Here is an 18,938-nt window from a genome sequence, read left to right on the forward strand (position 1 = left end):
GATTTACTTTCAAGTCATATAGAAGTTCTGCAAATTCTAGAGTTATTAAAACAAAAGAAACATACCCTAATATTATTGTGCATTTCTTTTCAAATTTATTAACCATAAAAAATTCTTACTAAAAAACCCCTATTCACAGTTTCTTTCTTCTCTCTTTTCCACCATACTGTACATTCTCCCTGCGCAAGGTAAAATTATCAATGTCTTAAGCTTTTAAAGACAAACGCACTTTTGTGTAATACAAGAATTTTGTATGAAAAGCTACTGCATATCAAAATCTTTTCTATGTCATTAATGTTCAACATGGTTTGTTAAACTGCCTGATTTAATCTGGCATGGAAAATGGGAGGGATAGAAAAAATAAAGGCAGCCAGACAACATAACAAGAATGGTGTATTGCTGTACATTCACTAATGGAATGTTATATGAGAAAACTACAACAAATTTAGTACATAACAGGATCATACAGCAATATATTATATATTTCCAAACTAAATACATTTGGTACTCGGTACTTTCAGATACTATTTGGCGTCCACCGTGTACAACTGTAAACTGACTTCTTCAATATGACAATTTCAAAAATTGTAAAAAACTGAATATTCAACTTTCAAACATGTTTGCCACTGTAAAAGTAGTGTAAAATTCAATAAACAAGTTGCACTTTTTGACAAAAATGCTTACGCTTATTGTAGGGAACACTGAATGTAATACATTTACCGGATTGTACACATCATTCATGGGAGAAAGGCATTTCTTCTCCACTGTTCCTCGGCAGTAAAGAAAAAACAAAAAACAGTTCACAAAATGATGCAAAAGAAATGAAAGAATGATTTGTGCCAGCTGAGGAGGGACTCAAAACACAGAAACAGGTAAACAAGTGTGTGTGTGTGTGTGTGTGTGTGTGTGTGTGTGTGTGTGTGTGTGTGTGTGTGTTTCTCTGCAGTACGCCAATAGTTGCTACTGCGGTGACGAGTGAGCCCCCGCAGCTTCGGCTGCTGCAACAGCTGCCTGGTCTTTCGCATGTTTCTCCATCTGAAACAAGAAAGAAATCTGTAATACAGAACACTTAAAATTACAATCCTACTGTTGGGGAAAGGATGTTAAATTAATGCACACTCTGAGTGATTACCTAACCAACAAGTCATTGTGCAGGTTCCCAAACCAATGATCAACTAGCACGTAAACGAAGTAGTTTATATTACTTGTAACATATTCGGCTTTCCATAGATTCAAGCACCTGAACTGTAAGTAAATCAAGATACTTCGCCAACAAACAGAGAAAAACATGGCGATGAAACATATGAAAGCATGAGATTAGCATAAACAAGTAACATCCCATAATTGATTTGCTCCATTTTATAGAACCCCAACCCCCTTCTCCCCATATGCATGTGTGCAGTTTGTGTTTGTGTGTGTGTGTGTGTGTGTGTGTGTGTGTGAGAGAGAGAGAGAGAGAGAGAGAGAGAGAGAGAGAGAGAGAGAGAGAGAGAGAGAGAGAGAGAACGAGGAATGGGGTGGGGGTGGGCATGCATGCACATAGTTGGGCGTGTGCATGTTTCCTGCTCACACTGCTCACAACAGCAGTCTTACCACAAAAATTATACATGCTGGAGATGAATTCATAGCTCTAACAAGCATTTGGGTGGTGGTGGTGGTGGTGGTGGTGGTGTGTCTGTGTTTATAGCATGTTTTACAATTAGAATTACTGAGAATTTGAATACCATATACCTTACAAATTTGTACAGAATAGCTTTTATAACTCTTAAGTTCGTATACAAAAATTTTTCCCATCAGTAACTGACATAAGCTGCAAGAGAAGCTAAGCTTTCACATATAATGCTGATCATTTTGCACGTGTTACACTTTAAGATACATCACACAAATGTGCCACTAAAATTTTTAATAACAACGTAAATGTCTGATCTTATGGGCTCGAAATTCTTCTAGATGGTCGTCCTCAAAGAGTTGATTTTTAAATAAGAGTCAAACGCTCTGTGATTTGAGAAATTCATCGTACATTCTCGCATTAGAAATTGGTTCGTTTCAGCAGTTGCCAGATAGCGCCACATAACAGACGTCACTGCGCCTGCGCAGCTACGATGACGCAGGAGGCCCGCATGTTCGTACGTGTAAAATATTAAAAGATCTTTCATTATGTCGTAAAAGAAACAAGACATCAAAGGATACTTCAGGAGCATCGGAATTTCGTGAACTATACTAAAATGCATAACTCGGCTTAAAGTGCACAATCGTATGTCCAGATTCGGATGTAAGTTTTCTTGAGTACCAGTACTGTATTGTCTCATGTTTGGTTCTTTATTATGGCATAATGCCATACAAGCTAGAAGATGGAAAACGTGCACTTGAAATGCTGCGAACAGTGTAAACTAGCCAACAGTGTGAAATTAAACACTTCGTTTCAAAAAAATTGACTGCCTCAGCGCAAAATATTAATAAAAGCCAAATCTCTTTAGCAAACCGACAAAAATAACTTCATCATTCTGCAAGGTGATTAATGCTTGACTGTCAGAAAGGTGGAAATAAAACCTGAAACTAACAACATATTTTAGCCTTCCGTAATTATGCGAACGTATTTTAATTCATTTGGTAGCTCCCGGCCACAGAAATCCATTTTGTTTTCATTTAATGTGAGAGCAATAAACGAAGAGGAAACAGCAAAATCACTAAACGTAAGCACAGGTCACATGGAGACTAACCAACTCCCCACTACAACTCAGACTGCTCTGTGCATCAGCCCTGGATCTACGACATTTACAAACCGGAGCAATTTAGATAGTGGCACCCAGCCACACATCTGTAGCCAGAAACGGGAGAAGGTACTACTCATAGGCGACTCAACTGCGGATGCGCAAGAGCCCGCCCGCAACTGCTCAAATGAATCAAATGTAAACAGCTGACATGTCACGCTCATCGGAGGCAATTTGTTGTTAGGAAGCACTGCATATTCTTCCCACAGCCTTTGACACACTTTGGTTGGCAGACGCTTGTATGAGCACTGTGTTTTGTTGTTGTATATGGCGCATTTCCTTTGTGACTTAAGTTTTATTTTCGTTTTTTTTCTCTCGTTCATGTTTTTTTGCTGCAACATTATTATGCAAAAGTGGGATACAGTAATATCCTTCATTATAGTATTGGTTCTTATCGGTCAAAATCACAAAAAATTAACTGGTAACTAAGACAAGGAAAAGTTCCCAGAATTCTAAAAAATTCCCGGTTTTCTCCCGGACGAAAAAATTCCCGGGTTTTTCCCAGATCTCCCGGATGTCCCGGGTCGTATACACCCTGAATACAGTTGGAGAGTCCCGGCAATGCTGTTCGAGTTTAGGGGGAATACCAAGTGGGGTGAGGCATGAATGGAAATTTGGATTGAGGAGGGAGGTGTGCTTGGATAGTCCACGCAGTTGTGCAAAGCTACTGCGCCAGGGTGGCTTACTAGTTAGCGCATCTGCATAGTGAGAAGGAGATCCGGGTTTCAATACCAGCTTTGGTACAAATTTTCATTCATCACTTCAGTCAGCATATAAACATCCCAAAGACAGCGAAGTAGTGTACTGAAATGTACGGTCACTTGTCTGAAGAATAAGGACCAGTAATCTGCCAGAAGGAATGTTGTCCAAGACTGAAGCCACTGTAACTGAGTTTACCCACAAACAACATTCACATTCATATTGCTCCTCCTCCGCATTCACATCACACAGCCACATCCAGTAAACAACAGCAAGCCAGTAATGCCACAATTAGTGAGTGTATTGAATTTCATTTTTTATTTATTTATTTATTTTAACTTTGGAGAAGGTCGTTGGAAGTATGGTTGTCAAATTACTGCTAAAGTAGGTTTATGTATGCAGCTTGTACCGGGATATCTTCCTCTAACATTACTTTTCCTCAACAAAATTTATGAAAAGGAATCACTTTATTTTCGATGTTACAATCAATAAGCACTAGTTCTGAATGTACAGTTAAAATTATTTTTCAGAAACATTTGAAATTGCAGACTACTGGCACATTTAAAATTTCTACTATTAGTTACGCAATACTGTCTGGTTACTATGTTTATTTCTGACTTCACTTATGAAATAATAATCAAAAATATTAATGTAACAGAAACTAATAGAAATTCATTTGTCAAGAAAAATTGATAAGCCCTTTGGGATATTGTTATTTTTGCTGAGTGAGCCAGTAGTAGGCATTCCCTCGATGTGACTGGATATTTTTTGCATTTTGTGCGAACAATGTAATTTTGGCTTTGTTAATGTGAGAAATCAAAAAGCTGTATGATATACTAAAATGTGATAAAATATATTAATGTAAAAACTAAAATTCTGCAACAACAATCTCCAAATTTATTTAGATCAATCCAACAGTGAGGACCTAAAATGTTACATTTTCAGCTTCAAGACTCAGACCCCCTAGACAAGAAGACCTGGAGACTACTCTACATAAGAAGCTAAGTAAACCAGAAAGTATATTATAATCTTCACTCTTCTCAAATCTTCAGAAAAGACTTTACTAATTGTGGACAATAGCTTAAGTAGGAAGGAAGAAGAAGATTACAGGCTTGAAGAATAAAATTATTGGGGAACAGGTAAGACACCAGGTCGTACCAAACTGAGTAAGAACAGCAAAGGTATCAAAACATTGTATGGTTGAAGTGTTAACTAGTCAATATGAGCATAAAGAAGACTCAAAATGTTGCTAAGCTTTCAGCAGTGTACTTTTGGCCCAGCAATTAGATTACAAAAACACAAGACAAGGTTTGAAATCTTGGGTGCCCTGCAAAGTTTCCTCGAGTTGACCCATAAACAGCCACTTAGGAAGGTGTCATGTAGGTCCCCTTGACCATGAAACAGATTTGTTTGTACATCTTCCTCTCAAAGGAGCAGCAGTTTGTGTAAGGATGCAGTTTGTCTGGTGTATAATTAAGGAGGTGGTGGATTTCAAGTCATGACTCTGGATAGATAGTGTAAAAAGAAATAATTTTTCCAGAATTTCTTTTTGCTTACAACAAAAAGAAGATTTTCCTTAATAATTAATTTTCAAAGCAGTGACTGTAGTGGAGACTGACATCTTATCCAAAGGCAACCATGTCCATATTTTTTTTATCATCTACATTTAATTTTGATTCATTAAAAGCAGTACTATTAAGGTACACTATGGATTAAACGTGACACAAACAATGCTTTGAGCATCCATATGGAATCGTTATTTAATTACACAAGTCATGCTTTTAAGGGGGGTTATGGATAAATTAGTTTGAGACTGAGGAGAAAATATTTTAAGTGTAGATGTGTACCCCTGTTAAGGTTAGCAGAGGAAAAGCTAGACCGACATCATCTATAACGAGTTAGTGCAGCAGCAGAATAGAAAAGATATACTGGGAATAAACTGCTTTCAGTTCAGTAATGTCAGTGAGGAAAGTACATACAATCATTCTGCAGAGGACCATTTCACCCTATATCATGAACAATACAGCATGAGCAATTTGGTAGAGCATACAACAATCCCAATAACAACAAATAAAATAACAGGTAAAGACTGCGGTTTTGTACATGGAAATGGTGGCTAATTTTCATGTTATGAGTGTACACAAAGAACCTTGTAAAGAAGTTTATTACTACTCCAGATAGTCACAATAACAGCACACATGATGAAATGGAAACAGAGACATAAATGAATAATGAAGAATAGAAAACATCCCATGAGCAATTGGCCAATAATCACAACAATCTGCAGCAGGAAGCAGTTAACTAACAACTGAGAAATTTCAACTCACAATTTGTGGTTGCCAGAGGAGGCAAGGAAGGTGTACCGTAAATTTATAAGTACCGGGTGATCAAAAAGTTAGTATAAATTTGAAAATTGAATAAATCATGGAATAATGTAGATAGAGAGGTACAAATTGACACACATGCTTGGAATGACATGGGGTTTTATTAGAAAAAAAATGTTTGACAGATGGCACTTCATCTGATCAGAATAGCAATAATTAGCATAACAAAGTAAGACAAAGCAAAGATGATGTTCTTTACAGGAAATGCTCAATATGTCCACCATTATTCCTCAACAATAGCTGTAGTCGAGGAATAATGTTGTGAACAGCATTGTAAAGCATGTTCCAAAGTTATGGTGAGGCATTGGCGTCAAATGTTGTCTTTCAGCATCCATAGAGATGTCGGTCGATCATGATACACATGCGACTTCAGGTAACCCCAAAGCCAATAATCGCACGGACTGAGGTCTGGGGACCTGGGAGGCCAAGCATGACGAAAGTGGCCGCTAAGCACACAATCATCACCAAACGACGCGCACAAGAGATCTTTCATGCGTCTAGAAATATGGGGTAGAGCGCCATCCTGCATAAACATCGTACGTTCCAGCAGGTGTTTATCAGCCAGGCTGGGGACGATGCGACTCTGTAACATATCGGCGTACCTCTCACCTGTCACGGCAGCAGTTACAAAACCAGAATCACGCATTTCCTCGAAGAAAAAAGGCCCGATAATGGTAGATGTGGTAAATCCAATCCACACCGTGACTTTGTTGTCGTGCAATGGAGTTTCCACAACAGTTCTAGGATTTTCAGTAGCCTTAATTCTGCAGTTGTGGGCATTGACAGACCCTCGGAGAGTGAAATGAGCTTTGTCAGTCCACAAAAGGTTACTCAACCAATCGTCATCTTCCGCCATCTTTTGAAACGCCCACATCGCAAATGCCCTCCCCTTCACTAAATCGCCATGTAACAGTTCACGATGCCGATGGATTTTGTACAGATAGCATTGGACGGTACGCCTAACTGCCAACCAAATAGTAGTGTATGGAATGCCTGTGCGACATGCGACTGCACGAGTGCCGACTTCCCCGTGTATAGACGAACCCACTACAGTCTCCATTTCTTTCTGAACTGTCTCAGCAGCATTACGCCTTGTGCTCGGTCGGCCACTACAGGGTCCATCGTCTAAACAACCCGTGGCTTCGAACTTCGAAATCATTCTCGCCACAGCTGCATTTGTTAACGGACCTTTACCCGTTCGAATCCCCTTCCTATGGCGATAGGATCGTAACACTGAACTAGCACATTCCCCATTCTGATAATACAGCTTCACTAAAAGTGCCTTTTCAGGTAATGTCAACATGCTACGACTGCTGGCACATCTGATTCTCTCTCTCTTTACAGCTTCTTTTATACATGATTTTCATGGGCAGTCACTGACGTTTTGCTGTCCAGCGCCATCTGTTGGACATTTTGTGAATTTTTTTTTTGTTTTGTTTTTTGTTCTAATAAAACCCATTTCATTCCAAGCATGTGTGTCAATTTTTACCTCTCTATCTACATTATTCCTTGGTTTATTAAGTTTCCAAATTTATACTGATTTTTGATCACCTGGTATTTACAATGTTACATTGGTCATATTTTCTACAGGGGGATTACTTGTGGCATTATCAGTAATTAGTTATATATCAAGTAGCTAATGGCATAATGTACAGTAGGTGGAACATGAGAAAGGCTTATATGATACTGCTCAAGTGTATCACATCTAGTATGCTAAATCTATTTTGATACGTACAATACCTTCTGACTGAGCAGCTTGAGATCTTCACTTTAAATGTATGCAACAACTAAAATCATTCGCCATCTATCGGTTGTACTATGACCCTTCAGAAGGAAGTGAGTACTTGTGTACCAGTGTTTTCTAGTAATGGACAGAGATGAGCCTAGAAGCCCCAGTTTGAGTACACCACCTGATACGAAAACACCTCGCAGTTCACCTTCAAGTCTGCAGTTCCCATGTCAATTGGCAACTTCATCGCTGGCAAAACAAGTCCAGACTTACTCTGATGAAAGCTGACAGCCATGTTTGGATGCAAAGATGCCACAGTGAGCACTGTCTGCCAACTGTTGTAAAGGAAATTGACAGATTCAACCCACATTCTGTGGTGGTGTAGGGAGACATCTGCGTAGGTAGCTGTACAGATTCTGTCATCTTACTGCCAGGAAGTACATGGTACAGATCCTGTTGGACCACATGGTGGCTGCTGCATATGATGGTGGCCCTGAATCCCATCTCACGTACAAGGGGTGTGGATGCTGATGTAATGAAGTGGCCAGCAGTGTGTCCCGACCTAAACCACATCAAATGTGTGGGACATGCTTCACAGATGTGTTCGTGGTCATCCAATTCCACCACAGACTCCTCAAGAACTCTCCACAGATCTGAGGAATAGAAACAGATGCCACTGGGTGACCTTTGTAGACCTATGGAGCATGCCACATAGGTCTCATGTGGTGATAAAACGTTCATGGAGAGCATACACATTATTGAAACTCCCAAGTCCAATGAAAACCACCCAGGATGACAGGACGAATGTTTTCACTTTTCTTTTTTCGACACCTGTCAGACATTTCAGTCCTTGTTATGTAAATGAATGAGGATATAATGTTTTTTGTGTGCTTAATTTGTGAAACATGGAGGCATAATTTGCTAATATATCCATTCCTCAATTATTGCTCAATGGAGTATGGTAGACACTCAAAGTCATGTCCCCCTAATTATTTTGAGCAATGTATTAAGGTCTGCGTAAACATTATTTTGGTTTTTATCACATCAGTGATGTTTACTGACACAGAAGAAAGGAATGGAAATGTCTACGTAACAGGAGGAAAAGTAACAATAGTTCCACTGATTAGTCATCGAAAAGTGACACCCAGCAGAGGCGTGAGAGTGATATACTGAGATACTATAACTCGAGAGAAAATTAACTTTTTTTCCCTCTTCTGAAGGAACAGTGCATGCTGTTTAAGGACATTTTCTTTGCTTGGTTCAGCTGTTAAGGTTTATAGTATTGCAATAATTCTGAAACACCTGGAGCAATTTCAGTTGAACTTTTTCATGAATATGACTGTAGCAGACGTGGGAGGTAAGAATGTGGTAATACGAGGTGCATTCAAGTTCCAAGGCCTCCGATTTTTTTTTTAATTAACTACTCACCTGAAATAGATGAAACTGGCGTTACTTCTCACATTAACGTCCTTCAGACGTACACATTTTTCACAACGCTGACGCCATGATTCCATGCCAGCGGCGAAGGCTTCTTTAGGAGTCTGTTTTGACCACTGGAAAATCACTGAGGCAATAGCAGCACGGCTAGTGAATGTGCGGCCATCGAGAGTGTCTTTCATTGTTGGAAAAAGCCAAAAGTCACTAGGAGCCAGGTCAGGTGAGTAGGAAGCATGAGGAATCACTTCAAAGTTGTTATCACGAAGAAACTGTTGCATAACGTTAGCTCGATGTGCGGGTGCGTTGTCTTGGTGAAACAGCACACGCGCAGCCCTTCCCGGACGTTTTTGTTGCAGTGCAGGAAGGAATTTGTTCTTCAAAACATTTTCGTAGGATGCACCTGTTACCGTAGTGCCCTTTGGAACGCAATGGGTAAGGATTACACCCACGCTGTCCCAGAACATGGACACCATCATTTTTTCAGCACTGGCAGTTGCCCGAAATTTTTTTGGTGGCGGTGAATCTGTGTGCTTCCATTGAGCTGACTGGCGCTTTGTTTCTGGATTGAAAAATGGCATCCACGTCTCATCCATTGTCACAACCGAAGAAAAGAAAGTCCCATTCATGCGGTCGTTGCGCGTCAACATTGCTTGGCAACATGCCACACGGGCAGCCATGTGGTCGTCCATCAGCATTCGTGGCACCCACCTGGATGACACTTTTCACATTTTCAGGTCATCATGCAGGATTGTGTGCACAGAACCCACAGAAATGCCAACTCTGGAGACGATCTGTTCAACAGTCATTCGGCGATCCCCCAAAACAATTCTCTCCACTTTCTTGATCATGTCGTCAGACCGGCTTGTGCCAGCCCGAGGTTGTTTCGGTTTGTTGTCACACGATGTTCTCCCTTTATTAAACTGTCGCACCCACGAACGCACTTTCGACACATACATAACTCCATCACCACATATCTCGAACTGTCGATGAATTTCAATTGGTTTCACACCACGCAAATTCAGAAAACGAATGATTGCACGCTGTTCAAGCAAGGAAAACGTCGCCATTTTAAGGATTTAAAACAGTTCTCATTCTCGCCGCTGGCGGTAAAATTCCATCTGCCGTATGGTGCTGCCATCTCTGGGACGTATTGACAATGAACGCGGCCTCATTTTAAAACAATGCGCATGTTTCTATCTCTTTCCAATCCGGAGAAAAAAAAAATCGGAGGCCTTAGAACTTGAATGCACCTCGTATTTATGATTAGTTCCCAGAACAATTTCAATCAAACTCTGTACATACAGGACTCACTTAACTATATATATCTATAGTTTTGGAATGACAATCCAAAACACAATAGGTACAGATAGTGGATCCAAAGAGGGTGACACCAAAACAAATGAAAACTAGCTATAATATTAAATGAGACGAATTTCTATTCACCACATAGAGGAAGCATCAAGGGGCATACAGGCACATTTAAAAGTAGACTAAGCTACTGGAAAAAGTACTTCTCTAGAGGCAGACGCACCCCCCCTCCCCCCCCCCCCCCCATATTCACACTCACACACACACACACACACACACACACACAAACACACACACACACACACACAAAAGCAAAAAAGTACAACTCACAAACACAACAAGCAGCCACTGTTTTCCGGACACAAAGGCCCAACTGCTGTGAGCAGTGATCTTGGCTGAGATGGGTAGTGGAGGTACAGAAGAAGTATGGAGTGGAGTGGGGAGGGAAAGGGATAGCATGGGGTGTGTAGGAGAATATTCTGTAGTACTGCCTGTGGGAATGGGAATAAGATAGTGAGCTGTTAGGAGCAGCAAACTGTGCTCAGGGAAAGGGGGCGGGATGGGTGGGGTGGGGGGGGGGGGGCATGGAGAAGAAAGAAGCACAGAAAGAAATAGGACTATGCAGGTAATATTACAGTTGCTGAAAGTTACAGCCATGAATAAAATGAATATACCATTGCAGCCTCACACATAGCTGCTACTTATCACTTTATGCATGGCTGTAATTTTCAGCAACTTTAATATCACCTTTTACAGGATTAATTTCAGTGATCAGTTGCAAATAAATTTTATTATCTTTATCAGTTTCGACACATTAATTTCTCATCTTCAGAAGCTTAGTTTAGTAGACAGTCAACGTCTTCATAAAAGGATAATACTATGGTATGTTCAGAAATTTACATATTGTATGTGGTTATTTTAAACACTATTTGACAATTTACAATAACTGAATCACATCAATGTATCTGCTGTGCTAGTTCAATTCAACAATTCGACAATTTGCGGTAACTGAAGCACATCCACATATCTGTTGTGCTAGTACAACAGATACATAGATGTGATTCAGTTATTGTAAAATGTCAGTTTTAGTGTCTTGAAGGGAGGATAAATGAACAAAAGCAAAACAAGGATAATGGAATGTAGTTGAATTAAGTCGGGTGATGCTGAGGGAATTAGATTAGGAAATGAGACACTTAAAGTAGTAAATGAGTTTTGCTATTTGGGGAGCAAAATAACTGACGATGGTCGAAGTAGGGAGGATATAAAATGTAGACTGGCAATGGTAAGGAAAGCGTTTCTTAAGAAGAGAAACTTGTTAACATTGAGTATAGACTTAGGTGTCAGGAAGTCGTTTCTGAAAGTATTTGTAGGGAGTGTAGCCATGTACGGAAGTGAAACATAGGCGATAAATAGTTTAGACAAGAAGAGAATAGAAGCTTCTGAAATGTGGTGCTACAGAAGAATGCTGAAGATTAAATGGGTAGGTCACATAACTAATAAGGAGGTATTGAATAGGATTGGGGAGAAGAGGAGTTTGTAGCACAACTTGACAAGAAGAAGGGATCGGTTGGTAGGACATGTTCTGAGGCATCAAGGGATCACCAATTTAGTATTGAAGGGCAGCGTGGAGGGTAAAAATCGTAGAGGGAGACCAAGAGATGAATACACTAAACAGATTCAGAAGGATGTAGGCTGCAGTACGTATTGGCAGATGAAGAAGCTCGCACAGGATAGAGTAGCATGGACAGCTGCATCAAACCAGTCTCAGGACTGAAGACAACAACAACAATAACACGTACATGAAGAAAATATTGACTGACTCCTAAAGTAAGCTTTTGAGGAGGACAAATTAATTTGTCGATACTGGTAAAGGTAATAAAAGTTATTTGCAACTGATGACTGAAATTAACCCTGGGAAAAAAAAACATTATCCATCCTCACGACGTCCAGCCACACCCCCACAAGCAGTACTACAGTATTTTCCACCACTCCTACCCTCCCGATCCCTTCCTCACACATCATCTATACCATAACCACCCATCCCAACAGAGATTCCTCAGCTCACCGCAGTTAGGCCCTAATATCAGGAGATGACTGTGTGTGTGTGTGTGTGTGTGTGTGTGTGTGTGTGTGTGTGTGTGTGTGTGTCCTAAGGAGGAGGATTTTGTCCAGTAGCTTAGCCCACTCTTAAATGTACATTAAATGTGTCAGTCTGCCATTCAATGCCTTCTGTATGTAGCTATTAGGAACCTAACCCCTGTCATATTACTGTTAATTCATCCTGGATTATACGCTATTTGAAAGCAAACTATATCAATGCTGAATCCACATCTTCTAGAGATGCCAGGGTGAATGGAGAGAGCTCCAATCATATATAATCCCTAGTTGTGGATTTGGTTGTGAGGAGGGAGTGACTTGATCTGAAACATAATCCCAGAACACAACGAGAAATTTCAACCAAACTTAATACAAATGCAGCTTACTATCTAGGAAAAAATACAGTGTGTAAGACACTGCTAGCACTCTTATTTGTGGGCATGAGAAGAAGACACAAGTTAATAATTTAAAAATATTAGTGTCAAATAACCAGTTTTTGCCATTGTTAAGATGATTCATAACAGTCCTGGCAAGCCACCATAAGTTGCATGGCGGAGGGTACTTGGTACCACTACCAGTAATTCCCTTTCCTGTTTCCCTCACAATTTGTGCAAGGGAAAAAAACTCTCTCTAAGCCTCCATACAAGTGCTAATTTCTCTAATCTTGCCTTTGTGGTCCTTAAGCAAAATGTATGATGGTTGCAGCAGAATTGTTCTGCAGAGTACGGTGAGAGGAATGGGAACACGGGATGAAAGGAGATGATTTAAGAACAATCAAACAAGATTGTTATTACTGAATTCCGTGTTGCTAAGCTGATTACCAACAACCCTGAAAACAATTGACCCCTAGGGGTATGTGTGAGCACAGGGTGAAATAGAAAGTATAATTAGATATGTATTGTGCAATTTCAAACACACTTGGTTCAAATGTTACTGTTGGAAAACCACTGGAGGGTGAGAAGACGATATGAGATTTTAACTTGGCAACACCAAGTAATTTGCTGGTATTATAATGAAAGAAAAAGTAAAAGGTTGTTGGAAGCAATATTACAAGGTATCAAAGAAGAAAAAGAAAGCAGCAGTCTGTTTTCTACATGTGTATGTGAAGAGATAGTAATGTTTGTGTGTTTTACTGCCTGCAGTTATTGCATAATGTTTTGAGAGCACCGAGCTAATAGTTCATTTATTTATCAGGTGACAGCATGTGTTACCTAATTCTAGAAAAATCTTTGCACTGGAACAGATGAAAGGAAATGGAAATCCAAGGAACTGGAAGTGCAAGGAAGAGGCAGTAACATGAGAACAGATGCAAGAAAGATTAAGTAGTGTGAAGTTAGGATATTTTGTTAGTGTTAGTGCAATTAAGGTTACCTTATGTGACTCAGACGTAAAAGAAGTAAATTCACCTATGAAGCTTTGGAAAGCAGACACTGATCTGCTCATGCCAGCTGGCTCACACATCTACAGTGGCAAACCAACAGCTGGTTTATGGACACAAACACTCACTCTCTCTCTCTCTCTCTCTCTCTCTCTCTCTCTCTCTCTCTCACACACACACACACACACACACACACACACACACACACAATCACTACAAATATATCAAGAAAAAGTAATTATACAGAGGTACATTTTTTGCTAAGTTATAGCGGACAATGTGACAAATAATCTGACATACGAGATGTGTTCAGATAGTAACGGGAATTTTGTAATACTGCCTACATATTAGTCTAATTGGCGTGATTTTTTCATTGTTGAGTTCGTAACATGTCTGGGAAGTATATGTACAGCATTAGCAAACATGTAGTCCATCATAAATTATCAAAAAGATTACTTATTTTTTGGTATTGCATATAAAAATGGATCAGAGAATTTTTAGTATATTTTGCTGTAAGAACAATATAAAGATCAGCGCAAATTTTTAGAAAAGTTACATACTGCTTTTGGTGAGCCCACTATGATTAAAACTATAGGATTTGGGATTGTTATAAGTATTTTGAAGAAGGCCATGATGAATTTGAAGATATCAGCACCCTGCATTCCCCAGCACGTCATCAACTGATGGAATTGTGGAAACAGATTTGTGGCTAAAAGCCATCTCACAGATTGAGTTCAAGAGTGGTTCTGAGATTGGAAAATTAATGTATAATATCTAATGAGAACTAATTTGAAGGGGATACTCTTGATGTAGGCGAGTAAATAAAATTCATAACAAAAAATTGTGTTTTTTTTTAATGCACCTCACATGAAAATAATTTCTAATGATACTGACTGTGTTTGTTTTAAATCGAATTATGTAATTTTTCTGTGGCACTGAAACAAAAATTTGAAGAGGATTTCAATGACAAAACGTACACGGAACTAGACAAAATAATAAGTTAACAGTCTCACAATCTAGTGTTCCGCTGTGAAGAAAATGAATCCCACAAACATTTGCTGTACTATAGTAAAAGTAAGGAATCAAGTAACTATAGCACTATTCACCTGTGTGACTGAACGCCATCAGTATTTTCTCGGAAGTTGGAGCAATCACACTTTTATAATATAAAAAACAGAAACAGATGAATTCGCTGATGTGGTTTTTGTTTTGGGGAAATGTTGCCAAACTGTTAGAGTAGCGGTGGGGTTGTACAATGAAAGGTGTCCAGATTGTACCAAGTACTCACACTCTGTCTTTGTAAACACTACAAAAAATTTTCAAGAAACTGGAAATGTGAACAATAAAATAAGCCAATGAAAAAGAACAGCAAATGATGAGAGAAATGTAGCTATTGTTTTAACAGTGATAAAAAAACAACCCCTATTTCATTACAAGGCAGCTGTGCAGGTGGAATCAATCAAAGTAGTGTTTTGTGAGCACTACATTCCTACATATTTCATTCTATACATATGTTACTCCAATAACTTGATGACAATGACATACAACACTGATTGCAGATCTCCAATTAACACCTACAAAAACTGCAAAGGTAAATGGTATTTCTACATCAGGTTTTGTTTATGGGAGAAGCATCATTTACAAAATCAATCTTCAAAATACGCAGTACTAATCAGTTGAAAACCCATTCTGGTAGGGAGAAGTGTATAATCAATTTTTAAAATATGCACTACTATTCAGTTGAAAATCAAAGAGAACTGGATAAACACAGATCATTTTCTGCAACAAGTACTGCGGAGTTTTCAAGGCTCACCATGGCTACCCATTTTACTGCTGGGACTCGTGAAACCACAAATACCAACAGCTTCTGACACATCTTGCCATAGTTGTTGAAAGACAGTGCGCTGTAAGTAAAGCAATCAATGTGCTATCAGCACGGCAGATGTCAGGTCCATTCCATACAGATAGGTTAATCAGGAACCTCTTCTCCTGATAGCGGAACAGTGATTTGAGGTACTGTTACCTTGTTACTATTTTATCAAGTTCCACCCATATTACATTGGAGAAGTACTCTTTGAAGTCTCTTTCCAAACTCTCTTTCCTCATATTCATGTGCAATGTATGATGCTTTTAATGATATGGCAAATTTTTATTTCAATTTTGTGGCCAGATACTCTTCTTGTCACCACTCTTACCAATTAAATTAAGGAGAGAGGTTGTGTCATCCATTTATGAATCATGGGAACTTAGTTCTTTGTGTACTCTTGTTTTAACAGTTCACACAGTGTATTTCCTAAGGCAGAAATAGCGGACCATTCCAGCATTTGCCAAAACAAGCATGGGAAACAACCTAAAATTTACATTCAGAATGGACGATATAACAGACCAATGACTGTTGGATTTAATCCAGGTCTGGCTCACATCCCTGCCACACAAACTTGCACTTCGTGTATGAAACTACACAAACATGTCCTCTGTAGACTCTTTCGAATTTCACATAAAAAGTTAATTAGTTTCATAAAAAAAATTAGTGTCATAATTCAGCAGCTATATGTATCAGAAAATTAGTCACACTGCCTGTTAAGACTTAGTGAAAACTGCACCTCAGTACATTTACTCATTATGGGTATATTTTGGGTGGCCTGTCTTAGCTGCCCCACACGACATGCGCATTTGTGTTTGGTGTGTGTGTGTGTGTGTGTGTGTGTGTGTGTGTGTGTGTGTGTGTTTGTTTTGGACTTAGTCTGATAGCTAATAATGTCTATCAGTCTTGGTTTTCATTGTGCCTGTCTGCCTCTCAATGCATCTTTTACATATTGATGTTGCTGAACAAAGTTTTATTTAATGTCTCCTTACCAGCATCCTACTCTTCACGCTCTAAGGACTGGTAATCTAATTATAAGAATTTTTAACACCAATGAAAACTGAAATGTGTGATACTTAAAATTTTGAAACCTGTTATGTATCTTCAAAAGTCATGTCATTAATGGATACGAATCTTTCCAATGAGTTGTCTGACAGAGGAATTGTGTCACTTGTCCTTAACATAAAATAGAAAATTTGTGCTGCCATCACTGCACTGAGAATAGGCTTTCTTTTTATACTGGTTACAACAACAGGAACACATGATCAGAGATTACAAGACAAGTTTCTTGTTACCAAACTACAAACAAGTGTTTTCGGCTTACACAACCTGCCTCCTGAGCAGGCCTGGTGTAAAAGACCAATGAATCAAAAGTGAATTACGATTAAGGATGTAGATGACCTTTTGGGCAGATGTTTATGGTACGAGGGTCACTCGAAAAGAAATGCACACTATTTTTTTTAAATCCATCTTTTATTCTACATGTTTGAAAGTTTTACAGTGTGTAGATACATCCTTTATGAACAATATTTTCATTTCTCCACATAATTTCCATCCCTCTCAACTGTATTACGCCGTCTTGCAACCAGCGCCTGTATACCCGCACAGTAAAATTCTGGACCAACCTGTTGGGAGCCACTGTTTGGCAGCGTGCACAAGGGAGTCATAATCTTCAAACCTTGTTCCACGAAGAGAGTCTTTCAGTTTCCCAAAGAGATGATAGTTACATGGAGCCAGGTCAGGACTGTAAGGCGGGTGTTTCAGTGTTGTCCATCTGAGTTTTGTGATCGCTTCCATGGTTTTTTGACTGACATGTGGCCGTGCATTGTCGTGCAACAGCAAAACGTCCTGCTTTTGCAGATGTACCGTATTTACTCGAGTCTAAGTCGCACTCGAATCTAAGCTGCACCTGAAAAATGAGGCTCGAAATCAAGGAAAAAAAATTTCCCGAAACTAAGCCGCACCTGAAATTTGAGACTCGAATTTCAAGGGGAGAGAAAAGTTTTAGGCCGCATCTCCAAATCGAAACAAAGTTGGTCCACTGTAATATGAGACAATTTAGGTCGAATGAATGACGATATAGCTACAGTAGTTTGGTTCGAGTCGTAAGCTTAGCAGTTAAGCTTTACCAGGTAGCCATTGCTATGCGTCAGTTGCTCCGTCCGTATTTATATGGGTACCCTTCCTTTTTCACGTGCTTCGTCTGGTTTGAATTGATTGCTTGTTTTTCTTTGATCTGATAAGTGCCGTTCTCTTTGTTATAGGTGTTAACGTCACTCTAAGCTGAAAATGCATTATTGTACTATGTCATGCGTTGTTTGTCGCATTTTGATAATGAGTGTTTACGACCTGTCGCCGCTCGCGGCATGTCTTGCTTTTGTGCGAGCTACCGCCGCTTCCAATTTAAAAAAAAGAAGAGGAATCGTCTCATTAGCGAAACAATGGCAAGAGACTGCTATTTGTTGTTACTTACACTGCTGCTTTCTTTGATAATAATCAACAAGAACCAAATAATAGACTGCGTGTGATAGAAGATGTTGTGAATGAGAGTTTAGCGAAAATTTTTCTTCGTTTGAAAATCTTTGCAGACGCCTGTAATGTACTAAAGAGTACATTACATTCTGCACAGAAATTAAAGTCATTTTAGATTTAAAAATCTAGTGACTTGTCGTGCTTCATTTCTGACTGTATCACTGTTTAGCATAAGAATAATACGAATACAAACATGACATAATATTTCAAATAACTTCCGGGAATTCAGCCAGGTAACACTTTCAGCGACCGCCGATATTTCGGCGGGAGAACACCCCGCCATTTTCAAGGCAAACTGCAACGGACAGGCGGCGTACATGCAAATTTAATACCTCGGTTCTCGGACCCAAGCAGGAAAGATAACACACACACACTGAACACTAGTGCCACCAAAGGTGGCCAAAGTCAGAGCTATCGATAGTGAGACTATGAATTCGCAGGTGAGGTAGCGTTGAGTCTGTCCCTCTGTTTCTTGACAAGGGAGAGAGCCGGATTCCAAACAGAGTTTAAACAGAAACCTCCATCCCTGTTAACAAGGTTGCTCGCTAATTTAATCTCAACTGCCTCCCGAATCACACTGTCCCAATAGCCTGTTTCTATAGATACGTTGACGATACCTTCGTTGTTTGGCCTCACGGTAGGGAGAATTTGGATGTCTTTCTAGAACATCTGAACTCGATCCACCCGAACATTCGTTTTACGATGGAGGTGGAAAAGGATGGTTGCCTTCCCTTTCTCG

General features: G+C 39.5%; 1 protein-coding gene across 1 annotated transcript in view; it reads right to left on the minus strand.

Annotated features, from left to right (window-relative positions):
* Positions 1-373: 373 nt before the first annotated feature.
* LOC124607095 (protein LSM12 homolog) overlaps positions 374-18,938 on the minus strand; it is a 38,056-nt gene continuing 19,491 nt past the window's right edge. The window contains exon 5 of the mRNA XM_047139288.1: positions 374-1,035. Coding sequence (XP_046995244.1) covers positions 961-1,035 — 75 coding nt within the window. The 3' untranslated portion in view covers positions 374-960. The remainder of the gene's footprint in view (positions 1,036-18,938) is intronic.

The sequence above is a fragment of the Schistocerca americana genome, chromosome 3 (assembly GCF_021461395.2).
Source record: "Schistocerca americana isolate TAMUIC-IGC-003095 chromosome 3, iqSchAmer2.1, whole genome shotgun sequence".
Taxonomy (NCBI): domain Eukaryota; kingdom Metazoa; phylum Arthropoda; class Insecta; order Orthoptera; family Acrididae; genus Schistocerca; species Schistocerca americana.